This window comes from Cnephaeus nilssonii (assembly GCF_951640355.1).
Source record: "Cnephaeus nilssonii genome assembly, chromosome: 6".
NCBI lineage: Eukaryota > Metazoa > Chordata > Mammalia > Chiroptera > Vespertilionidae > Cnephaeus > Cnephaeus nilssonii.
The window spans coordinates 43,272,884-43,299,941 of record NC_137077.1 but is presented as its reverse complement, the minus strand read 5'-3'; the positions used below and the strand labels follow the sequence as shown (position 1 = coordinate 43,299,941).

The following is a 27,058-nucleotide window of genomic DNA, read 5'->3' as shown; positions in this document are numbered from 1 at the left end:
TGTCCCATATTTATGAGAGTTATGCTCTTTGCACTTCAAGATTTTCTGATAAACATATAGGTCATAGAGCCTTTTAGTACATACTGTGTTAAATTAACCCAAGGGTTAAAAACAGAAGCTACTTTCTTAACAGATGAGCTCAGCATGAGATATAATTTGTGTATTTGTTACAGGCATATAATAATAAAGACTAATAATACATGAAAGATTAAAATATACAACTCTCAGAACTCTTAGTTACTATTAAGTTAGGTTCAATGAGCAAAACAAATATGAAAAACTATTTTAAAAGTTCATAAAGAATATTTAATGTGGTTTTATGAGACAGGCCAGACAACATTCCTTACCTAAAATTTGCACATGTTAAAAACAACAACAAATATGATTTCATAAGTAATAACTTTTTATTAATTTCATGAATGTGTATATGTTTGTATATACATATAGCACAGGAAATAGCCATCAATATTACAATTGTATTTTTTCCTAAGATAAACAGATATTACATATTATCTGGACTTACCTATACCCGTGAATTTGTTCCATTCAAAATAGAGGTAACTATGTTCTCTATATCATCAAAAGTGATATCTATCCAACAGTTGAACATGTCTTCTATCAGATGTGAAATGGGTGAAGTTAAAATTTCTTACCATCCAAGCTGTGACAAAGTCCCCCATCCAGGTCCCTACAGCAGCTACTTTCATGAAACTTTCATTTCGGATGCCCATATAGTCTGTAATGATATATGCTCTGTGGAAACAAACACACAAGAGATTGTCCAGACTCAGAGAGCCATACAGTCAAAGCTTCCTGGTTCAGCACCATGCAAAGATACTTTTCCCCTCTCGGTAAGCTTTCCTGCTTCCTCTCTCCACATGCACTTTCAAACTGGAGAGGCTAGGAAGGGCTCTGAGGTGTGTGGGTCAGTTCCAATTAGGCTTGAAAGACTGTGACTATGCCAATTACCATGTGCATTCCATTTTGAGCTGTAAGACTGACAACAGCTTTTGGAAAATCAAACAGAAATACTCAGCAAAGGCATCATTTCATGCTCACTCAAGCATGAGGATAGCAGAAACAACTGTCGAATTAGAGCAACTTGAAAGGAAAGAGAAGAGCTCACTTTCCTTCAGCCTGTCAAGGCAGGACTATTGGAGAGGTGCTGGGACGAGGCTTCAGATATAATACCTGAAAAATGTTCAGAATAATGTCAAGATTTGGGGGAAATTTCCACACAATAAAGCAATGTAAAATGTGATTCAAAGATATCTACTTTAAATTATTACTTAAGTAACACTAGCCAGAGATTGAATTTCATCACTCCTTTTGTTTAGCTAACTCTTGTTTGTTTAGCTAACACCAATTTGCACTCTTCACAGGTCAAGGAGAGATTCAAAGGTATAACAAGTAATGAGACCATGCTTATTGTTGACTCCGCATTTTCATTTCCATCTTCTCCTTTGATAGTCAAGAAAATCCTAAATATTATTTTACCATTTTTTAATTTCTCTGAAAACTGCGACTCAGAGAGATCAGTTAACTTGCCTAATCATAAATCATGAATGGTAGTTAGGAACTAAATATCATTCTCTCTCTCAAGTTTATTCCTCTCAGATTTTTTTTTACTTTAAATTGTGTTCCTTTTCTTATATGACTAGAGGCTCAGTGCACGAAATTCATGCATGGAGGGGGTCCCCACAGCCCAGCCTGCACCCTCTCCAATCCAGGACCCCTCGGGGGATGTCCAACTGCCTGTTTAGGCCCGATTCTGGTGATTGGGCCTAAACTGGCAGTCGGACATCCCTCTCACAATCCGGGACCACTGGCTCCTAACTGCTCACCTACCTGCCTGCCTGATTGTCCCTAATTGCCCCCCCTGCCAGCCTGATCACCCCTAACCACCTCTGCCTGCCGGCCTGATTGTCCCTAACTGCCCCCCTGGCAGCCTGATCACCCCTAACCACTTCTGCCTGCCAGCCTAATCACCCCTAACTGCCCCCTCTGCCAACCTAGTTGATCCCAACTACTCCCTCTGCCAGCCTGGTCGCCCCCATCTGTCCTCCCCCACCAGCCGGTCACCCCTAACTGCCCCCCCTGCCAGCCTGGTCACCCCCAACTGCCCGCCCTGCTGGCCTGGTCTCCCCCAACTGCACCCCCTGCCTGCCTGGTCACCCCTCACTGCCCCCCCTGCTGGCCTGGTCGTCCCACGCAGACTGCTGTTTAGTCATTTAGTCATCCCTCACTAACCCCCCTGCCAGCCTTGTTGCCCCACGCAGCCTATTATTTGGTCGTTACTGTGAGGGCGTTCTGACCAATTAGCATATTACCCTTTTATTAGTATAGATAACACCTGTACAGTTTAGAGTACTAGTTGAACCTGATTCTTCTTAGATTAACTTTAAAACAACACATAGTAAAGAATTACAGTTTGTCATTTATCTACTAAAAGTATGAAGAAGCACATATTTTGAAGCCATTGAGAGGCAAAGCATCTCCAGGTCAGTCACTTATTTTCTGGTGTTATTTCAGATAGTTTTTGTAGTCCTTAAAATAAACAGATAATGAAATAGTTTTATTTAATAACAAAATCAAACTTATGAACTTTAAAAAAACAACTCTCTTTCAATGTGCTTCATTCACCTACCTTGGAGGGTCTACATAAATCTCTTAAGGTCTCACCCCAAAATTCTGCATGTCTAAATCTATGGCTTTCCATAGAAGCCAAAAAATTTATTGCTGCCATAAAGTGCATATTTCTAATGTGCCAGAGACCGTTATTAGCATTTTAAATACTGTGTCTCCACATGTCAGCACAATGACATGTATCATTATTCCTGTTTCATCGACATGGAATTGAGGCTTTAGAGAGTTTTTCCAACTTTTTCAAGATCAAGCATTTAGTAAATGGACAAGTTTTGAATCTAAATTTGATTGACTTCCAAATCTAGGCACTTAACCACTATGAATACCTTCTTCCTACAAGTGCTAAGGAGAGATAAAAATAAAAATTAAAACCACAAAGGATAACTGCTCTGTTTACCAGTGTTTTAGCAGGCATGACTTATTTCCTTTGAGGATAATTGATAAAAAGTCAGAAGAGCATCCAGAAGCTGCAACTCCCCAGAGCTACCACCAAGTCTCAGACTCCCACTGAGTTCCCTAATCAAGCAGCCTCTACTTGAAAGCCCCCACGTTAACTTGGACAGTTGGTGTTACTCCCGTCAGTACCACCACGTCTGACAGTCCTTGGGCAGTGAACTCAGTGTACTCTGGAGTATTAGTTCTGGTAACTGTCCAGCTCTTCTGATGACACCTATTTTGAAGAATATGCTCAATGCCACACCCCTACTTGTCTACTTGCCAATTAGTTCTAGAATGCAGTAGGCTAGGGTGGAAATGTCAGGGCACATTCATTGTGGTTGAATAGATGTGTATAAAAGAAGGTATCGTTCTTTTATTCAGTATCTAAAAATAAAAATGAGATAAACTTGCAACAGATCAGTGATCCAGCCCCCCGCCAAAAAAAAAAAAAAAACTCCTGAAAAATCTGAATAAAATTACCCCCAAATTCTGCTTAAAGACATAAGAGAGCTGATAAAGCAATGCAGATTAAAAAAACACCGAGATACCAGATTGAAAAGAATCATGAAAAGGTGAGCTGTATTTCCTGAGGGGACATTTGCTGATTCTGGGCTTCGCCTGGACAGAGGGCAGTCTCGGTGGATTGGAGAGACATGAGAAACTTAAGGAGCCAAGATCCTCCTGAGAAAGTAGGGGCCCGGAAAGGAGCATGATACGTTTGCTAAATTATGAATTTGTTCAGGGGGTAAGCTAAGACACTCAGCAGAAAGTCCCTGAAGAGCACAGCAGAGGTCTGGCAAGTTCCCCACGCGGAAGAGATTGCTATAGTTCAGAACCTGCCAGATGGAATGGCCCAAGAGAATACACAGAGCCATGGAGGGCGGGAGAAAACCACAGACAGATGGTCCTTGACGAAACTGGGAATCAGTCCTTGCCAGTCCATTCAATGCCTGGATTAAGGTGATCAGGCTCTAGTCCTTCTACTTAACAGAGGAAAGAGGGAACCTTTTCTGAAAAAATAAAATATCATTTAGATCCTCTTTATATATTTTTATATAACAGCCAACATTCATTCAAACATTACTAAGATGTCAAGAAATAGGACCATACCACTGAAAACCAAGAGAGAAAACAATATCTAGACAATAAGCTCCAGAAGGACAGGAAGTTATTTTGGTTCTTCTTTTCACTGTTGATTTGCTAGCACCTAGAGCTATGTCTCCATATAGAAAGTGATCAACATTTGCTTAAATGTATGAATTAACTAAATGACCCCAATTCTTCACATTTATTTCTATGTGGCATGGGTAGACCTATGCATAGTAAGCCCTAGAAGCAGAATAAAATGAGATTGAATCATGAAGCACGCTTCCACAGAGGAAGACATTAAACATGTTTTTAAACTGTTTTGCGTGTTCACTTTATTTCTCCACCGACATTTGTATCTCCATGATAGCTGTCGCATGTACATCTACAATGACGAATCAGCACAAATCAAAGACAGGCCCTTCCCCTGTGGCTGTGGGCAGGTGGTGAGTACTGGATGCTATGATAACAACGCAGATGAGAGAGCACAGGAAATTTATGAAATAACTAATATATTTAAAAGTGAAGAGTGATCTATAAAAGTTAGTAGTTAATCTTATTTTTGCTGATTTGGAAAAATGTAAAGAATTACAAATATGCAGACCTGTCAATTTTTTTCAATTATTAGTTTACTGATTTGCATATCCATTAACATTTAACTATATTTCCTGCTTAGGTTGTAAAGGACAAGGCATGCATACATTTACATCAGCAATTTGAACCAGTTTGAATATCACATTGGACTCATAAAGTTGTGAGACTTTATACCCAATGATATTAGGCAGTGGTTCTGAATTAAATTTTATTTGCTAGGAGGCACCATTAAAGTCTGAGTTTTGTTTGGAGCTTTTACCTAATTATTTCAATTATTCACACATCTTTTGCATTGTTTTATATTTTAGATGATTATCTCTACTATGCATAGTTCTAAAAACTTTTGCAATTCTATCAGCCTTTCAAGTAAATATTGGTCACTAAACTTTTCTTTAAAGATTCTAAATGAATTTTTTTTTCAGGCTACAACTTCAGGTTTTATGTCTTCTTGAGATTCCAAGCTTACCTGTCAAATTCATAACAAATGTGTAGAAATTTCTAACTACAGGATCTTGGAAAAGTTCATAATTATCTTAGCCAGTAAACATGAGCTACCAAGATTACTGTAGCTCTCTCTCCACCATGTGAGAATACAGCAAGCAGTCAGCCATCTACAAGCCAGGAAGAGAGCTCTCATCAGAACTCATCCATGCTGGTACCCTGATCTCAGACCCCCAGCCTGTAGAACTGTGAAAATAAATGTCTGCTGTTTAAGTCAGAAAAAGAAGGAAAAAAAAGACTACTGTACCTAAATGGTCATAAACTAAACAGACTCTACTATGGGCTAAATAGTCAATAAAACTGTAATACAATCAGTTAGTCTTACAGGTGAGTCATGATCACTAGCAAAAAAAAAAAAGGTTCAATTCACTTCAGCCTGTTATTTATATGTACGTGGATGCAGTCATTGCCAGGTGATTTATGAGTTGAGTCTCTTAATATGAGGCAGTAAGCATAGATCACCAAACCAAAACTGATTCATGCTTCACTGAGGATCCATCTGTGGCCAGATGGTTTCATCATGTCTCAGCTGTCTCTCCCAGCCATGTTTGGGCAACATAAACAATTCGGGGGGCTTCACACATAAGTAAATCATGAATAAGGAGTTGACTTACATGATCACAGATCTGCATTAAACACAATGAAACAAAACAAAAACTCTAAACATCCTTATAACATTGAGGTACAATTGGTCACTACAAAACTTTAGGAGTTAAATCTAGATTTATTATATTAACCCTTTCTCTTTTTGTGTTTGTAATGAAAATATTAAAAGCCTTTAATCTAGTCACTTAGTCAACTATTATCCAAATAACCACATTTTAGTATTTTGCTCAAAATTCCTAGCTCTTGCTTATTGAAAGGCTTTAATAGAGCTCAATATATGTGTATGGACCTTCCAAGAAAGACCTAGGGTATGAAGCTATGGAGCAAAATCCACTGAAATGTCAAAATGCTGCAGACAATTGTTAGAAGTAGCCTGAAATGATTACAATTGCAACTGGACCTAACATTGCTTATAGATAAAATAACACCTCAAATTCCCCAACTTTAGCCATTCATCCCTTCTAATGTCTATGAGGAAGTCAGATATAAAAAGACTGTAGATGGAGTTTTCATTGAACAAACCCACCAAACTTCAACTATATTTTCCCTTCCTTGCCTAGCTTCAGCCCATTCAGTGAATTTCACTTATATTTTATGCAGAAACCTTGGTATAACATCAATTCCTCCATCTCCTTTAATCTCAACATTTGATTAGTCACTAAGGTTCCCTCTGAAGGGCTCTCAAATCTATGGTGTTTAATTTCATCATCACTACCAATGTCTTAACTCCTTTCATAATCTTCTCTGTTCTGAATTAACACAGTAGTCACCCATTTTCCTGTGACTGTCGCCCCTTATTATAGAATATGTATGGCCACTAGAGTGACTTCTAGAGTTGTCATGTGTTATGACAGGAGAGCAGGAGTCCTGGAACCAGAAAGTGCTGGGCTTGCAAACAACCTCCGCATTCTAACCTAGGACAAATGATCAACTCAGTCACCACCCAGTCCCTCATCCGTAGAATGGGGATTTAAAAATACCTTCCCTTCACAAGGGTTTCTCGAAGATTAGATTAAATAAATTATTTAAAGCTTCTGACAACTATTCATAATAAGCATGTTAAAAAATGGTTGCCCTGACCAGTTTGGCTCAGTGGATAGAGCATCGGCCTACAGACTAAAAGGTCCCAGGTTTGATTCCTATCAAGGGCATGTACCTTGGTTGTGGGTACATCCCCAGTAGGGGGTGTGCAGGAGGCAGCTGATCGATGTTTCTCTCCCCTCGATGTTTCTAACTATCTATCCCTCTCCTTTCCTCTCTGTAAAAAAAAAAAAAAAAAAAAAAAAAAAATCAATAAAATATTAAAATATATTTTTAAAAAATGGTTGATCTTTGGCCTCCTGGTTCCTACCTTCTAAAATAATTAGAGTAGTTCCTATTGCCACAGAGTAAAAAGACTCTCCACTCTTTCTAAGCCATCTTCTTTTTTAAACAGATCTCCTTCTATCTCACAATCTCCTTTTTTCAGGCTCTGCTCCTCACCATGAAATCAGTCTCTTTCAACACCCCACCATTCTATGACGTACCTTAGTATCTGTGTGCAGTGCCCTCTTTGTTTGAAATGCCATCCTCTTTCCTCTGGCCTAAGATTAGTAACTCAGCCTATCCACTGAGAAATCTCCTGCCATTACTCTTAAAAGCCATCCCTTCCCTAGTGTTACTATGTCAACTTGAATATACTCCTATGTTTAATACATTTCCCAGAATATTTTAATGATTTTTCTCACATTGCCCCCCTCTCCCAAAAGACTTGGTTCATCAATACAAGAGCTAGATAGTAAAGATATTCATTTTATCCATGTGGAAAAAAAATTATTTTACTACCTTGCAAATGGATACTGCCAAACCACATTTGTTGTTTGTTCTTTAAAGTAAAAATTTAGAAGTTTGCAAGGTTACAAAACAATATAGCCTCAAAACTAATTTTAAAGTTACAGAATTTTCGTGGTTATTCCTCAAATTTTTTTCTTATTCCAATATTTTTCTCAACCTCACAAATACTCCAGAAATATACAATCTAACAAAATGCTCAAGGAGTTGTCTTCTACTTGTGATAAACACTATCAAGATACTTCATGTATCTTTACTAAAGTCATTGGACAAATAATAGAAAGCACAAAATTTGTAAATCCTGATCTTGTTGCCAAGAGAATCCCAATAAATCTCAAAGGATTGCAGAGTCACAAATTACCTAAAATTAATTTTATATCTAACTTAATCATATTTTAAAGTTAAATAACATTCACTGTGTTTATGACTATTCTAATAAAATTTATCTGAATTGTAAAAGTGAATTGCAAGCTGTGCCAGAATGGCATTAATTAATTTATCCTACATAATGATGCTTTCTTCCAAAGTAATTAGAGAGGCATAAAATACTTACGTATTCTGCTAAGATTCTGATGTTACTCAAAGTAGGAAAAACAAAACAAAACCAAGTTTAACTTTAATCAGCATATGTCAGCAAAGATAATTGTTCATGGTTTTTTAAAGGTCAAGAGAGATAAGAAATAATGGAGTGAAAACAATGAGACATAAATACAATAATTAACTTTTGGCAGATTAAGCGTACATCCACTTAGTGGAGAACAGAGAGCTGGATAAAGTTTCACAGGAAGTTGGGATAGGCACCCTAGAATTAAGTTTACCAATGAGTAATTTGAGGTAGCATATGTAGAATCCAAAGACTTTCCAGGTGTTAAATACTACTGGAATACTAAATATCACACACCCTTCACCCTCAGCAACCCTTGGATTAGAACTCTGTGTAAGAGCCAAGCCTATGGCTATCTCCTTAGTCTAATGTCTAATTATTATCACATGCCCTTCAAATTATAGGTGATATCACTTCATTGCACCAGAAATTTGCTCTGCAACTTTATTAATTATGGAGCTTTATTTGCTCTAACAATGAAGAATTCCAAGCTCTGCTTTTGCAGTATGTGCCTCACAAGTTCCACTCCAGCCTACAGAAAGAACAGAAGGAAATAAAGCCACATTGCCCCCCGCACATCTTATGAGAATTTCAAGCCCACAAGGTTCTTCCCAAATAATTCAATGAGTTTTCAGAGAGTTTTATTTGTGCTGCTAGAACTTTTAGTTACAATAGTGCTATTCTCAGTTGACACTGATGTCAAAGATGGTTCCAAAGTTATCCTGTTCTACTGATATCCACCAAAGCTGTGCTGCAGCTACTAATGTTGTCAGTGGGCATGCCAACGTCCAAAGGTACTGATATCTGTGTGAAAGGCAAGGGAGACATCATTACAAATTCTGTTACTGTACCCTGTGCCACCTTCACTGATCCTGAGTTCCATCACCAGTATATTCACATTGCTCCACTGTCCTGGGTTGAAGGCAGAAGTTACACCTCAAAGAAAATTAGCCAGGTCTGCACTTCCCAAAAGCCTATTATCATTTGATGGGCCCCCAGTGAAGCAGCCAAGTTCCCATCAACCACAACCCTCTTCCTTGGTCACAAGTCTGTCTACTCACACACTTCTCAATCATATTTTTATTGGCCACTCTTAAAAATAAACAGACTTCAGATATCATATATTTGAGGAAAATCTCCAGCAGAATTTCAAAACACTCAAAACTAAACAAAAAACAGGGAAGTCGGAGGATATAGAATATGCAGAAAGCAGAGAAAAATTATGAGGCTATAATTAAGATATTTTTCAGACCTAAAAAGTCAAAATTCTATTATAAGTTGACTATAAAAATTGTTTTATCTAAAACTAAAGCTCCATAAAGGTTGAAAGTTCAAAAGGTTGAAAAAAATATACAAATAATAAAAATATATGGTGTAGCTACTAGTACCCTAATTTAAATGAAGGCAAAATGTATTATAAATTCACACAGAAAATGTGAGACACCAACAAACAGTAAGTCCTCACTTAAAGTAGTCAACAGATTCTGTGACTTTATAAAATAAAGTATAATGAAACCAATTTTACCATAGGCTAATTTATATAAACAAGAATTAAGTTATTTTAATTTCTGTATTTGGGGGGCACATTACATCATCCTGATAATTTGAAATTTTTGTCATTAGTAAGGTTTCCTCTTAGTCAGGTCCTTGAGTGTTTTTCTCAACATCATTTTGTTATCATTGACAAAAGCTATGAAAAAAAAATCGGCAAATTCACCCAGAAAATGGGAGAAATCAACATAAAGTAAGTTCTCACTTAACATCCAGTCAAAAGATTTAAAATTGATCACTCTCTAGTAAAACCAATTAAAATATGAGCCCAAAAGGCACAAATAACCAATGTCAGAAATGAAAAAGGGGCATCGCTACAGATGCTGCAGAGTTTAAACAGATCATCAGAGTGCATTTAAGAAATATAGATGAAACCAACAAATTACAAGAAAAACATTTACAAATTACCAAAATGTACATAGGAATACAAAAACAGCTCTAGTCACAAAACTGAATTTCATAATTAGAAACTGTCCCGCAAGAAAATTCCAAGCACAGATGTGCACAGAGGCAACAAGAGAAATGTGCAGGAATGTTTATAGCATCATTATTTATAATAGCCTAAAACTGGAAACAGCCAGAATGTCTAGCAACAAAAGAAGGGAGGGCATAGTCATACAATGGAGGCTATTCAACAATGAAAAAAAAACAACCCACCAACTACTACTATACAAAGCCTGGATGGAGCTTAGAAGCTGTATTATAAAAGAAGCCAAACCCAAAAAGAGAGAGAGAGAGAGAGAGAGAGAGAGAGAGAGAGAGAGAGAATATACTATGTAGATACAAGTATATAATGCTTAGAAACAGGCAAAATTAAGCCACAGTGATTAGGAAAGTATTATACACGGTAAAACTGTCAAAAAATGCAAGGGAAGAACATAAAAGTAAAATAGGGCTTACTTTGGAAGGAGAGAGAGGTTTTCTATTAGGAAAGACAAGCAGAAGGCTCCGGGATGCTGACAGTGTTCTTTTGTTTAACATGAATGGTGATAACATGGGTCACATGGGCATTCACTTATAAATATTTTATAATAATTCACTTTACAATCATAAGCTGCACATAGGTGTTCTGAGTACTTTTGGATAGGTATGTTATTTCTACATGTTTAAGAATTATGAAAACATAAAGTACCTATCTATTATTATAGAAAAGTCTTGAGAAATTGTAGCTACAGCTGTCACTTTTAGGGGAAATACTGCATAGCAAAAGATCAACTTAGCTTTGGGGAGAAAAGTATTTTTATATTGGATTGGAGGGCGCCACAAAGGCAAGTGGGGGAATAACAGATGATTCCTGATGTGCGATGAAGCCTGGGTGCATGTTGGGTGTTGGAACAGCTCAATGAGTGCAATATCCTGGCCAGAACAAGAACAATATAAGGAATAATAAAAAATGAAGCTGAAGTTAATGATGTAGTGAAGGGCATTAAGTACCTACACTGCAGTTCAGCCCCTGTTTTGAAGCCTGCAGACAATTCACATTTGGAATTCAGGTTGTTTGAGTTTCTTGCACAAGGCACTACATTTTAAACATCTTTCTGCTTTTTAACTAACCATGCTTCTTTGTATCTCTTCGTGGAAAAGTGATGGTACAGCCATATCAAAGCAATGGCTACCGTTTTGACACACATCATGCCTGTAAGGCAGAGAGTAAATCAAGTGCCATTTGAAAGACCCATAAAAATTTATATCTGCTTCATTGACTTCAATGTGTGGAGCAGAAAGTCACCCCGAAGCCCTTGTTCCCTCAGCTCCATGAAGAATCACCTGGGCAATTTCCCAGGAGCTCGCTTGTTTAAGATAAGAAAGGTACTGGCAAAGGAGGACAGGAAAGAGTAGAACAAGCTCCGGTGAGTCCAGCAAAGCTCTCCAAGACCCTGACATGCAGAGCTGGCCACCGGTGAGGAAATGGGTGATCTTCCTCAAGAGGGGAAGTATGAAGGCTTGTTAAGGGCTTGACTAAGGCCCAGGGGTAGGAAAGAATGACAAGGACACTCCCAACACACACCATGGGAAAAGTGATGGCCAAGATGCCGACTCAGGGACATGGATGGGAGAGCTGTTTCCAGCACCCAACGTGACTGATGGGAGTTCTTCCGAACCCAGCCGTTCTGGGATGAGGGGCACTCTGTGGCTATGCAGGGTCTGGGCCATGGAGGACACCTATGCTGAGAGGACAGGAGCCCATGTAACTGTGCAGCTGAACGCTTGCTTCAACAGCAACACCACGTGGCAGCAAGACACACGCAAGTAGAAGAATAATCAGAGGGCAGAGCTTCCTCTCTGGCCGGTATCTGATAAGGCATCAAAGTGAAGGTCGATTGGTTGGGTAAAACTTCAAAAGGGAAACTGGGCTCCTTGCTAATGAATGCAGGTAGAGCTTCAGGTCATTAATTAGAAAGGTTAGAATAAATTAGCCCAAAGTTGTACTGTGTGTGTGTGTGTGTGTGAAGCATTCATGCTATGAATAGTTGATGCCAGAGATTTCTGCACGATCAGCTTATATCAGCTTTATGTGTTTATTATTCCCTGCAAATATTGAAAGCATAGGTTTTGGGTAGGAATTCGAAGTCTGTTTGCCTAGAAATTTCTTTTCAGGGAACTCAGGTACAAGGAGCATAACCCAGCTCTGAAAGAATAGCCACTGAAGACACCTCCCAGCCATCTGCAACTTAACTAGAAGGAGAGTTATTTATTTATTTATTTGTTGAGCAACAGTGATTGAACACCTCCTATTGAACAGTTCCTGTGCCTGGAACTGGACTAGGTGCTGGGAATAGAAAGATGAATAAGACATGGTCATTACCATTTAGCAAGTAAATAACAATAGCAACATTCAAATACCTCCACAGAGCCCTCTGTGAAAAATGCTATACGTGAGGGGAGAGGCAGAAATGAGAGCCCCCAGTTCTGGTGTGAAGTGGGGAGCAGGGAGAAGAGCAGGCTTCACAGGGGGACAGAGGAGGGAAAACACGTGTGAAGTAGGAAGAAACTGATGTACAGAGGCAAACACGGCTGGAAGCAGCAGGCACGTTAGAGGGAGACTCACTGCTGCCAGGGAAGCAGTGGCTGCAGGAGGGAGGGCTTTGCACAGCCTTCGTGAGATTTGCTTTTTCAAACACTCAGGGGGATGGGAACAGTAGAATGACAAACCCTGTCCCCTACCCCAACATCTACTTGGATGTTATCTACTTCATAGCTTTAAAATGCTTTCCATTTAGGAAACTGTATCAGTCAGGATTTTTTAGAGAAAAAGAACTGGTAGGAGATGATGATGATGATGATGAGAGAGAGAGAGAGAGAGAGAGAGAGAGAGAGAGAGAGAGGATAGATAGATGATATATAATAGGTAGAAGATAGATGATACATAGATGGTAGATAGGTAGATAGATAGATAGATAGATAGATATATAGGCAGACAGACACATACATACACATACACATACACATACACATACACAAAAAGATTTCTTTCGGGGAATTGGCTTATGAAATTGTGGTGGCCAACAAGTCTGACATCTGTAGAGTAGTTTTGCAGGTTGGAATTTCTTGGGCAGAGGCTGATGTTTCAATCTTCAGGAAGAACTTGTTTCTCTGGGAAACCTGTTTTGCTTTGAACTGATTGGGTGTGGTCACCCACATTATTGAGATTATGCCCCTTTAGTTGAAGTCAGCTGGTTGTAGGTGTGAACCATATCTACAAGAGATCTTCACAGCAACACCTAGATTGGTGTGTGATTAAATAGCTGGGTACATAACAGCAAACCATCACTGAAGCCATACTCCCAATTTACAATTAAATATGTATTTGTTTTCACATCCAAAAAGTCAATTCCCATTAACATCTGATATTACATTTTAAAATTCCCACAAATTTAATTTTTAAAATTAACATAATTCCTATAACATTGCCTCTACTTTCTCTAACACACACACACACACACACACACACACACACACACACATACACACACAAATACCTCATCAAACAGAGACGATGCTTCTCATTAATACTCTAGTTGAGAAGTTGAAAGTTGCTACCGTCAATATTTTATCATTCAAACTGTGGGATTTCATAGTATTTCTGAAATTTTAATTCAATTTCCATGAATCCACACCTGTACCTCAGTCTGTAAGGAGTTTTGTTGTTTCAACAGAAACCTCCATAAGCTCTCTGTCTCCCCGCTCCTTTCTGAAGTCCTTACTCACACTAGAATGATTTTTGCTGTCAAGCATCAACTTCCTACTCTTATGTGAACAGCTGCAGTTAACAGATAACTCACTCACTTTCATGTCCAGCCTAAAAAGCATTCCTTTGAAACCCAAAGGTACTCACTTTTCATTCCTCTTGAATGCAGAGGTCAGGGTTAGACTGGGTATTTTTATTAAATGATCAATTTTTTTTTTCATTAACAACAGACTATCTCTTGAGCAGACTATCCTCTGCATACACTATATCCAGCACACTGTACTAAGCAGTCACCAGCCTGTGAGAAACGCTGCAGAATGCTAATAACCTATGAAATCACCGCCAGCCAGATCTGTGAAGATCAGAAACTGTTTCTGGAGTCCTGCTAGTTCCAGCGCAGCATATAAACACAGGTAGCAATATCTAACACAGTGCCATTGCTGTCGGCATTCAGTTCATACTTGTTAAATCTGAAGAGAAAGGGAGAGAGGTTCCACCTTTGGGAGAAACACAACCTTCTTTCTTAGATGGTAAGGAAGAACTGGAAATTGATATCAACCCAAACTGAGTTTTGTATGTATTTATGCTAATAATAGAAGAGCACATACTTATTACAGATTTTAGGTTCACTCATATCCAAAATTATACTTTCAGGCATCTTCATAAACCCCTTAACTGAAGTGACCCAGTGCTTGTGACCTGGTGGCTTACAGGGCAGGAGAAGGGGATGGGAACACCACTGGACGTCCTAATATGGTTGCCATGTATGTGTCCCAACAACCAGAAATCACGAGAGGGGCCTGAGCAATCAGAATCTGAACTGGGATCCCAAAGCCAAGGATTAGCAGATAACAGGCCTATTTAGAGCTCCTCAGCGACTTAATAAAAAAGCAATTCATCAAGTCCAGGAGGGTGACTTCATAGAAATGTGGGCACCAGGGTACAAAATCAGACAATGTCCATAGGCAGGGACAAAGGAAGCTGGTAGCAACTCCTGAGCTAAAAAACAAACCTTCCAGTTACAGACATGGTTAAGGTTTTATCTAGCTCCTGCCGCTGGAGTGAGGGCATGCTCGGAGTGCTTTAAATGGACAGAACGGGCCTAAGGGATGCCTCCAGATATACACTGGCCTCTGAGCCTGGAAGACTTTCCTGCTTTTTATGGTTGAAGTATAAGTGCACAATGCAGGAAAAATCAGGGGCGCAACAGCCTTTCCTTAACATTGTTCTGATAAAGTGTTTGGTGGCTTTAGTCTGTCTGACAGTCCTCAGCTAATCAGCAACACTCCGAATTAAGAACAGAAGCTATCTAGCAGACAATGGTAATTTCTATTAATATGAAGTATCTGTTGTCTATTTAACCGAATCATCTTCTTTTCCTGTCCTTGTCTCTTCATGGTGTGGATTTACCTACTCTGGGCACCCACCTTCAAGGGCACCAGGTAATGGCACACCAGTTGCTCTAGGCCCCATCTCCTAACCTCTGCTCTGAGTTTTCTCTCTCCAGGCCTTTCAGTTCCATTCTGTTGACTCTATACCTGAAATACATTCTTGTCTGCCTAGACTGCACTTCCTTAAAGATCTATATGGATTTTCATCTCCTCCATCCCCAAGACCACCTTCCCAGAATCCTCAGCTCTCTCCACCACTGCTCAAAGGTGAGCATGCCCTGCCCATTCTTCATTTTTAATCTATGCTCTGTTCTTGCTCAAACCTGGTTACACTGTAGATTGCCCTTGGGAACGTCTAAGATACATCATTGCCTGGGCCCAATAGATTCTGACATAATTAAGCTGCTCGGAACACAGGCATCAGTATTGATTTAAGCCTCCTGGTGATGCTAACACAGAGAGACTTGGGGACCACAGCTAAAACTTCTGCTCGCTGCCCCTGTTGGTCCGCAAGGCAATTTGGAGCAAGAGTCACCCCACTAAATCACAAAGGCACTACAAAGACCCCTGAAAAGCAGGATATCGCATAAGAAGCAGGATATATTCTAATTCTAAGCCCCCAAATACCACAATTATGTACATTTGGACAGATCAGGAATGACCAAACCAGAGGCTTGTGAAAAGGAAACGGGGATGGCCTCCTGCCTTCCAGCAAAGGGCCTTTATTTATTCGTCAGATTGGGTGTCCACTAGATTAATAATGAATTCCACTGAGAAAAACCATCCCACCATCAAAAGGCAGCTAAAGTCTGTTCAGGGTGCTCAATTTTAACTATCCAATTCTCTGTTGAAGCTCATGAAAAAATGATGGAAATATCAAAGAACAATCTGCTTCAAAATTATTGATTTAAAAGTGCACAGCACGTGAAGACATAATTACATCTTTGGTGATTAACAACCTGAGAATTTGTTCAAATTAGAGACCTTCTGTTTGGAACAAGCTCCAACCATAAGGTGATATGCCTGGCACACACTGCATTCAAAGTGGTATGAAATAAGTCGGCATCACCCCACCTGAACTGCTCTTACTCACATTGGAGTCAGTTTTCTAAATAAATAACTGGAGGGCATACATCATGAGTAAAGAGGAGCAGTTTATATTACTTTAGATTATTTAGGAATTTAGGGGAAATTTATTTGCCAATGGCTGCATTATAATCCCAAATGATGCCCAAGAGCAGGAAAATAAAATGCATGAATTGTGTCTTAAAATCACAGATGGAGATAAAACTACTTATGACCAAACAAAAAATATAACAAGACTTTTACAATGGGTATTACCGAAAGAAACTGTGAAAAAGAAGTGAAGTTTAAGGAAGTGAAAAACTACCAACTCCTGAAAAATAGAGGCTGAAGAAAAATGCTATATATACTAATTTTAATAAAGGCACATATGGTATCATATTCTTAAATATATTTTTATTAATTTCAGAGAGGAAGGGAGAGATAGATAGAAACATCAATGATGAGAGAGAATCATTGTTTGGCCACCTCCTGCATACCTCCCACTGGGGATCAAGCCCACAATCTGGTCATGTGCCCTGACCAGGAATCAAACCGTGACCTCCTGGTTCCTAGGTCAACACACAACCACTGCGCCACACCAGACAGGTAGATACTGCATAATATTTAAAGAGCTAACCAAGAAAGCAGTCCATTCTATTTCCTTTCACCAATGCCTACTAAATTTATGGATCAAAAAATAACATGGCACACAATCTTTCTACTCCTCTCCATCTCATACACATAGTAATCTTCAGCCATCCTAAGTCCCCCTTGCTTTTCTGTGTCTGTCAGGTTTTACACGATGCTGTTCCCTATGCCTGGAATGCCTTCCTTTACTTTTTGCAGGAGTCAACCCTTGCCTACCTTTTGAAATAAAGTTCCAATATTACTTCTTCCTTCTCTTCCTCCCCTACCTTCCAAAGATGACTTGGTTTTTTTGTTTTCTAAACCATAGTACTTTCCCCTGGTTAATCTAGGCACTTAATAAAATTTTGTTAATTAATTAAATTATTAGCATTCTCTTAGAAAGAAATTGGGATCATTACTCAATGAGAACAAAACTCAACATAAAGTTTTATTATTTTCCATGAACAAAGGTTCCCTGTATTTTATTGATTTTCTTCTTTTAAGAAGCTTTTAACCATAGAGTGTTTTTAAAATTCAATACTAAAAGTGAAAAGCATTAAAAATTTGAGGAAAATGTTATCTGACATTCCATCACTCAACACAATTGCTACAATTTTCCCCCAATATATTATCTGTATGTAGTCTCTAAATAAAGAAATCAACATGTGTATAAGGATAAAATGTGGCAGAAGATTAGATATGATAAGTAATAGACCGATCACGACTTATAAAGTTAAATTATAAAATAATCTACAAATAAGACAACTCTTAATTTGTATATCCCAAATACAAAGATAGAGTGAGGAATTTCATTGAGAAGATCTCTTGATTTCTATATTTCTGCTTCAGCAACTGAGTGGGTGGTGGTGGCTTTCACCAAATTAGGAAACAGGAAGAGGAGCAGATTTGAAGAGAAGAGATATATTCAGTTCTGGAAAAGTTGAGATTAAATGCCCATTGAATACCTAAGACGTGCCCAGTAAGGAGTTAAGTGTACTAGTCTGTACTGGAATAGAGAGAAATATGCAAAAACACTCAGATTAGAGGTGGAGTTTGCAGTGCACAGTTACAAAAGTGGGCAAAATTCCACAAAGAAAATATAAGGGAATTGAGGCCAGAATCACAAGAATGCCAACCTTAAAGTAATTGGAAGAGAGAGGAAAAAACCTACACTGTTTAAAGAGAGGGCTACTCTAGAAACAGGAGAAAAAATTAAGAGAGTATTGTAATGAAATACAACAAGAAAATGGAATATAGTAAATTAAAGAAATTGATTGACAGTATGAAATTAAGTGGAATGAAAAATTAAGAATTAGAATAAAAGTGTTAAATTTAACAGTTAGATCATTATTGACCTCAGCAAGATCATTTCAGTGGTTGAGTAGAGGCAAATATTAGAGCCCATGAGTTTGGTTATATATAGGATGAAAGGAAATGGAGACCATGAGTGTAGGTATTTTAATCCCAGAAGACTGACTGTAAAGGGAAAGAAAGACATACCAGTAATTAAGCAACATAGGCTTAAGGAATGAGAGAGATACGATTGTGTTCCTAATAGAGGGAATTAAACCAGAATACCCTTTATCTTGTATTATGGTTATTTTTATACATTACTTGCTTTCTCTATTAAACTCTTAAGTGGCTAGACTACAGAGACACTAATTCAGGTATAGCAGTTGATCAATAAATGTTACTTAATGAATAGGACAATCAATCAGAAAGAATATGAAAACATGATCACTGAACCCAGGCTTGAAAATTATAGAAACAGCCTGATGTCACAGAGTAAAACTGGAGTGAGAATATGTACATCTGGATTTTAGTTCATACAATAACATAAATAACAAGTCGCATGACTTTAATAATTTTTTTATAATATTTGGACTTTAGATTCCTGCGCTGTAAAAAAGAAAGTCAAAGTTAATCAGGAATGAGAGAGGCTTTAACTAATCCCCAGCTCTAATGGATTGGTCATAGCTGCCTAGAACAACAATGTGTTTTGGATAATTAATTCTGAGGTTCTGTCTTTACTCAAGAAAGCAGAGGACTTTTATGGACCAGTAATGTCTGCCATATTTGCAGAAGGAGAAGGGCACACACATGCAACACATTTTCCAACCCTGAAAAAGTTCAAGCATATAGCTCTTAAAGAAAATATATGATTTATGGTCTTTTCTGAAAAGTCATTCAGTATATAGTTTTAAAAAGAAAAGTCTATAGTAAATTGGACTTAAGACTAGAGAGGTATTTTTATCTAGGGCTTGTTTCAGATTCTTTAAAAAAACTAGCATGTCTATAATATAGAATCCATATGTAGGAAATCTGAGTGTAATAACGTTTTTATAGGAAATGGTAGTGTTTGTTTTATTAACTAAATACACAGAAGAAGAATGTTTCCCACCTCTATCCCTTACACTTCTACTAAGACTTAGGCAGTGACTTTTCAGCATCCGTAAATGCTTGATCGACATTCTTTTATTAACCTCAAAAGACTGATGAAGGTTGGTTGTAAATATAATCAGCCTCACTGATCATATGGGGAAAACAAATCACAGAGAGAATGAACTCCTTTTCAGAGGCTTCTGAGCAAACCAGAATTGGATGTGGGGATGGTTTCTTTAGTCAAGCAAACACAAGGCCTGATGAAGGCATTTGCTCAATGATTCCAGAGCGAGGTTCCAATGATTACAGTGAAAGGTTCCATTGAGGTCTGGGCCCAGTATCCCTGAGTTTTACCACTTACCCAATACTATGCTAAGTTCTACTCTAAATACAGGTGCACCTCTTAATTTTCATTTTCTTGTTGCACAAAATAGTATAATTTTCAAAGTCACTCACTTCCTAGCAATATTTCACTCCTGCTTACCATTATGTATAGACATAAGAAAGATATAGAGAATTGAAAGTTGTCATTTTACTTTAAAATAGAAACTTAACAAAGTAATATGTTTTCCTTTGCACAAGTGATTAGTGCAACAAGTAAAGAAAGAGATAAAATCAACTTTCCCTTTTAAATTCTATTTGGTTGTTGTGTTGATCTTAGTAATACATATTTACCAAAGAAGGTTTAGTCTATTTTAAACTGTTGAAAAGATTTTACTTATCTATAATAATAAAAGTGTAATATGCTAATTAGACCGGTCATCCTTCCAGACGACCTTCTGGACGAAGCCGGGGCTGCAGGGGAAGCCTGTGTCCCAGGTGCCAGAGAGAAGCCGGTGTCAGCAGCTGGGGGAAGGAAGGCCTACACTTGCACAAATTTCATGCATCAGGCCTCTAGTTTTATTATACCGTGTCAGAATGAAAAATAATCAAAGTTATAGACCCAAATGAACAAATACTGAAAGGACCCATTTGGCTCCTAGTAGCCAGGTCAGACACTAATGACTGTTTTGCTGTTATTCCACTGGTTCATTGTAAGACATGAGCAACTTTTGTAAGGCCTGTCCTACAATGATTGCATACTACTTTTCCAAAATATGAAAAAAATGTTTCATGGACATAATTCTGGCCATCTGTCCACAAGGAAACAAGACTCTTTTGATAAAATGGAATTATGTTAATTGGACAAATGTTCAAAAGGACAAATGTTTCTTATATTTTTTTTAATTAATACATTTTTTAAATTTTCTTTTTCTGTTTAATACCTGTTAACAATCTGAGCTCTGGAACCATGTAAACTGGGTTCAAATCCTCACCCACCAGTTTACAATTCCTGGAGGATAGAGGCAAGTTTACATAACTTTTCTTGCCTATCTATATATATAAAAAGCCAGCGACCAGAACACTGTAATGACCAGAACGACTGGTCACTATGATGCCCACTGTGGCCAGCGAACCTGCTTGATCAAGGGCAGGGTGGCAGCCAACCCCCACAGTACCCCCCCCAGCTGGGCCCACCCCGATTGCCCCCCTTACTACAATAGGGGGTGAGGCCAGCCAGACAACCTCCTGCAGCCCCTCCTCCTGGCCAGCCCTGCCCGATTGGTCCCCTACCCCATGGGATCATGGCCCCTCCCCCAATGGGCCTCCCACTCCAATCAGGGGCAAGGCCAGCCGGGTCAACTGCCTGTGGCCCCGCCCCTCGGCCAGCCCCACTGCTGATCAGCCCCCACACCCTGATCAGTGGCAAGTTTGTTGGCTACCACCCACAGCCCCTCCCTCCAGCTGGCACCACCCCCGATTGGCGCTCCCCACCAATCGGGGGGGCTGGCTGGGCCACCGCCCACAGCTCCTCCCCATGGCCAGTCCTGCCCCTAACTGCCCCCCCTCCCCAATCAGGGGCGGAGCTTGCTAGCCAATCATCTGCAGCCCCTCCCCTCAGCAAGCTGGGCTCTGATTGAGCCAGCCAACCTCCCGCCATCTCCTCCTCCCAACAGGCCTGGCCCCAATCTGCCCCGATCAGGGCTGGGTAGGCTGGACCCCACCCGTGCACGAATTCATGCACTGGGCCTCTAGTACCTACTAAATAATAAATACCTGTTGCTATTGTTGTTTTAATATACCATCAGCTTCAGGGTAACCAAGTGATCATTCATCCTGATTGTCATCTGAAGAAAGATCTCTTAGATTATGAATGCAATGTTAATAGTAAAGTAACAAAATTCTGAAAAGGGATTTAAGAGTAACAAATACTATATACTTTCTTCTGTGTTACATAGAAAAGTCCCCATTTCTATGAAAGGAACTAAGTGCTCTCAAAAATTGAGATAGTAAATATTCAATATACACTATAATTAGATCTCATCTTTTATTCCACATGCAAAATACTCAATATCTATTACTTGCCAATTATTAATTTGGTATCAAATTTTAATTTGGATTATGTAACCTATAGAAGAAATTTCCCATGCTCCAAATTTCCTAGACATGTAATTTTTATTAAAAATAATAATATATAATTGTTATTCAAAGCAACAGACTGATTGGAAGAGTTAAGGTACAAGAGAAAGAAAATTAGATGGAATTTAATTTTAAAACTCTTGGGCTCTGTCACTTATAGTCATATTTGACCTCCAACAAGTTATTGACCCTCTGAAAACTGTGTCTACTTTCATATACTTCAAATGGAGATAGTAATACCAATCAGGGGGCCTCTGTGTGAATTAAATGAATTAATAAGTAAGGTAATTTAGTAACACTTAGAAAATGGTATGGCTCAGTAAATATGTGTGACAGAAGAAAAAAACGAAATGCTACTTAGTTGAAAACATTTATATGATATAATTTTGACTGAATTGATGTTATGTGCTCAAAGTAATTGAAAAAATAATAATAAAGCGAAAAAGGATAGAGGGCAGGAAGTCAAAGCAATAATTTTAAAGTGACTTTATTTTGCTATTACAGATCATGTACTAATTAATAATTCTACCTTATAGCAACATTATTTATGCTCAATTCCTAATAAGTTTTCCAGGGCAGCTTCTACTTAGCAGCGCCTGTTGAAATAGCAGTAAGTAGTGGTCATTTATAGACAAGCCACTCCATATCTTGTGAATAGTGACCACTGCTCCTTTCTCTTGACTTGATTTCCTCTCTTGCACCCTTCAGGAGAAGTGCCAGTTCCACTCTTCTCACTAGAATTTGTATTGTAAAGTCTCAGTTTGCTGGATTACAGTGAACTTGCAAGAATGGAATCTATAGTTCTCTTCAACTATGACATGAGAACTAGTGAAGAAGAAGAAAAAAAAAGAAGCAGGAACAAAATGAAATTACCTATCATCTTCTGAAATGCTTAAGGGGAAAATCTAGTAAACACCAGCTAAAAAAGTCAAGGATGAGATATTATGCCTGCTCAGGAGAAAAGAAAAATAGTTGTATCGATTCAGCCATCTGACTTTCTCACGAGTCATACAAGCTTCAACAGCTGTCACCTACATGCCATGTGGATTCCAGCAGCAAGTGCTGGGATCCATCAGCATGCCAAGTGATAGGATGCTGGAGTAGGGTGCATCCTTGAAGAGCCGGTCTCAGAAAAAGATAAGGTGAAATCTGCACCAAATGTCTGAAAATTTAAAAGAACAGAAAAATACCATAGAGGAGAAATGTTAATTAGAGAAAGACAAAGATAACTGCCACCAGCAACAAAAGAAAAGGGGAAGTATTTGTAAATAGAAGGATACTATAGCAAGTAACCACTTGGTTAGAAGTAGAACCTGCAAGGATGGCGCTCAGAGGTGAGCAGGCATTCTGTGGCTTGCCTTGCTCCTCAGAGCAGTGTTATTGGTTAACACCCTTTCCCTTGGACTTCTAATATCAAGTAGTGAAGGAACTTAACAGTTCTCAGGTAAAACATATCCACAAGCTATAGAGAAAATTCTTCTCAAAAGAAAGAGGTGGAGCTGTGCTAAGGGAAGTGTATCATAGGAGAAAGTAGTATTGTTAAAGCAAGTGATGAAACTTTTCTGTCCTCATTCATTGCAGAACTAGAAATTTTACTCTAATCCAAAATGCTTGTAATGCCAGCCAAAAGATAACAGTGAACGTGAGATAAACAAAAAAAGGAGAATAGCACTGTTTGGGACCATTTCCGAAAATCTTCTGCTACACTGGGTGAGAAGGATGGGGTGGAAGTATGGAGGGATGGGAGAAAAAAGAGAAGAGAATAAAGAGAAAGGAAAACAGAGAGAAAAACAGAAATAGAGAGACATAGGGACAGAAAGCCAGAGAGCGGCATTCAGAGAAATGGATAAAAGCAAGAAGAGACAGAGAAAGACAGAGAGACTGATTTACTGAGGGAAAATAGGACTGCAAGAAATCACCCAATTCACTTCTCTGCATTCCCGCTGCTTCATCTCTAAATTGGCTAGACAGAAGAAAACATATCTTTTTAGATCTGTGGATAAATAAATTCTAAGAGTTTCATGAATAAACTATTCTAGATAGCCAATCCCTTACCTGGGAAATGTTTCTCGTGGCAAATATAAATCCTACGTGCTTTGCTGTTTCTTCTCAATATTAATGGAGGACTGTTTGAGTCTATCCTCTAGGCAATAATTTTTCCTCTTTATATCTTCCCTCAGGCTTTTTCTTCTCTTGGCTGAATCATTGTTTCTTTACCTGTTTTTCATGGTTCTAATTTTCTAAACTTTTAATTATCTTTATTGGTTTCCTGAGCGTCCTCTGCAAATCCCCACTGAGCCCACAGTAACAAGAACCTCAGTGCTGGAAGGAAATTCAGCAGTTACACAGGCCTATTTCCTTCCACCATCACAATCTCCCCTTAATACAGACATTGCAGCTTCCTCTATTGTGTCTATGGGTAAAAGGTACAAAGAAATTAAGCGCCTTGGATGTGGCTAGACAGAGAGGAGGAGGACAGACCTGTGGGCAGGAACTCAAATTCAGAGGCAGCCAGTCCCTGTTTGGGGGAGAGAGGAGAGTGGTGGGATACAAGACAGGAACAGAAAATGGAAGCCAGACTCTGAGGGGGGCAGTGTGCCATGGGGAGGATTTTTATTCTTCCCATTGGGCAACGTGTTTTAAGCAATTGTGTGCAGGATCGGGCTTGTCTGAATGGAAGATTACTCTGGCCAGTCTGTAATGTGATCTGGAACTGATGTGAGAGGTTTATGCCCAATAATCTGTGAGAATATTAGTAGTCTCTTAGAAGGGACTCCAATCACCTCTTCTTTGATCCAACCAATGGATCAATAACTTATAGCAAGTTTAAGGCCTACTACCTGAGGAGGACTTTTGCCCAGGCGACTGCAGCAATGAGGAAGACACTGATGCAATTCTGGAAGGATTGCATCCATGACTGCAACTAGAACATAGTTTGGATTTGGAGCGATGTCACCAAAGAGTGACATGGCATCAGGAAGAAAACACTCAAGAGGTTCATCCATAATGCCAAAAAGATGAAGAGGTTGTAACAATAACGAGGCTGTGGTTGAGATGGCACACTGTACCCTGTGTGGATAAGGATGACAATGCTGTGGTTGAGATGGTGCACATTGTACCCTGTGTGGATAAGGATGACAAGGCTGTGGTTGAGATGGTATACACTGTACCCTGTGTGGATAAAGATGACAATGCTGTGGTTGAGATGGTGCACACTATACCCTGTGTGGATAAGGATGACAATGCTGTGGTTGAGATGGTGCACACTGTACCCTGTGTGGATAAGGATGACAAGGCTGTGGTTGAGATGGTGCACACTATACCCTGTGTGGATAAGGATGACATTGAGCAGCTCCTGGAGGTGATCCCTGAGGCACTGACTAATGAAGAAGTGTTGGAACTGGCACAGAAAAACATAGCTGAAGAAGACATGAGAGAAAAGGAAACTGCAGGAGAAGACCAAGAAGAAGAACTCCTCAGAAAATTTCACAGTGAACGGTTTAGGAGAATCTTTCATTCAACAAGCTTCTTTAAAAGTTTGAAGACATGGACCCCAACACTGAAAGGTTTCCATTAATAGAGAGGACTGTGGTGCATTATCTGCTATGTGCAAATCTCTGATGGGGGAAAAAACAACAACAACAAAGCAAATCCCTGAGGGCATATTTCTGAAAAGAGTGGCAGCTCCTCAAGAAGAGCTTCAGGCAAGTGCTTCAGGGGGTTTCCCAGAAGAAGACATTGTTATCATAGGCAATGACAGCTCTGTGCGTGCTATTGCCCCTGAAGACCTTCTGGTGGGACATGATGTGGAGGTGGGAGACAGTGATATTGGTGACCCTGACCCTATTTAGACCTGGATATTGTGTGTCTGCATCTTCATTTTTAGCAAAAATTCAAAAGTTAAGAAAAATTAATTTTTAAATATAAAAATGTATAAGGTTATACAGAAAATGTATAGCTGTACAATGTATTTGTGTTTTCACTTAAGCGTTATTACAAGAATCTTAAAGTTTTAAGAATTTCAAAGTTTATATGTAAAAATGTTGGTATAAGCTAAAGTTAACTTACTATTAAAGAAAATGTATAAAGTTATCCTATCTAATAAAGAGGGAATATGCTAATTGACTGTCACACACTCAAAATGGCAGCGCCAACAGCCAATAAGGAGGAAATATGCTAATTGACTGTCACACCCTCAAAGATGGCAGCATCCAGACCCCTCAGCCCCGCCGGGGCGGCAGGCATGCGGCACGGCCAGGCCTGGCCCCAGGCAGGTCTGGCCGCTCCGCGCACCTGCCTCTGAAGTCCCCCAGTTCCTTCAGCCCCCCAGCTGCCCAGGGCCGGCCTGAGGTGCAGGCAAGCCTTGGATGGTGGCTGCCCAGTCGCTTAGGGCCAGCCCGAGGCACAGTTAACCAGGGCCGGACTGAGGCTTGCGCTGCTGGCAGTGGCAGCAGCAGAGGTGTGATGGGAGCGTCACCTTCCCCAGATCGGCAGGTCGCCTCCCACCCCTGAGGGCTCCCAGACTGTGAGGGAGGGCAGGCTGGGCTGAGGGACCCCCCCCTCCAGTGCATGAATTTTCATGCACCCGGCCTCTATAAAAAGAATAATTAATTTTATACTTTATAAAATTAGTGTAGGCTATGCATATAGTGCTTATAAAGTGTTTATAAAGCAGTGTATGCTAATGTCCTAGGCCTTCACATTCACTTATTCACTGACTTGTCCAGAACAACCTCCAGTCCTACAAGCTCCACTCGTGGTTAGTGCCCTATACGGGTGTACTTTTTATCTTTTATACTGTATTTTTACTGTCTCTTTTCTGTGTTTTAAATAGGTTTAAATACACAAACACTCACCACTGTTTTACAGTTGACTATAGTACTCAGTATGGTAACATGCTGTACGGGTTAGTAGCCTAGGAGCAATAGGTGTGTGGTAGGCTATGCCACCTAAGTTTGTGTAAGTGCACTCTATGATGTTAGCATAACGATGAAATTGCCATGGATGTCAGTACCACAATGAAACCTTTCTCAGAATGAATCCCCATTGTTAACGATGCATGGCTATAATGGATTAGTCTTGTTAAGA

The 27,058-nt window shown here is 39.3% G+C and overlaps 1 protein-coding gene across 1 annotated transcript in view; it reads right to left on the bottom strand.

The window, feature by feature from the left end:
* The window catches only part of TMEM117 (transmembrane protein 117), a 434,132-nt gene that overhangs the window by 215,212 nt on the left and 191,862 nt on the right, over nt 1–27,058 (bottom strand). Inside the window, exon 4 of the mRNA XM_079775887.1 lies at nt 654–753. Coding sequence (XP_079632013.1) covers nt 654–753 — 100 coding nt within the window. The remainder of the gene's footprint in view (nt 1–653; nt 754–27,058) is intronic.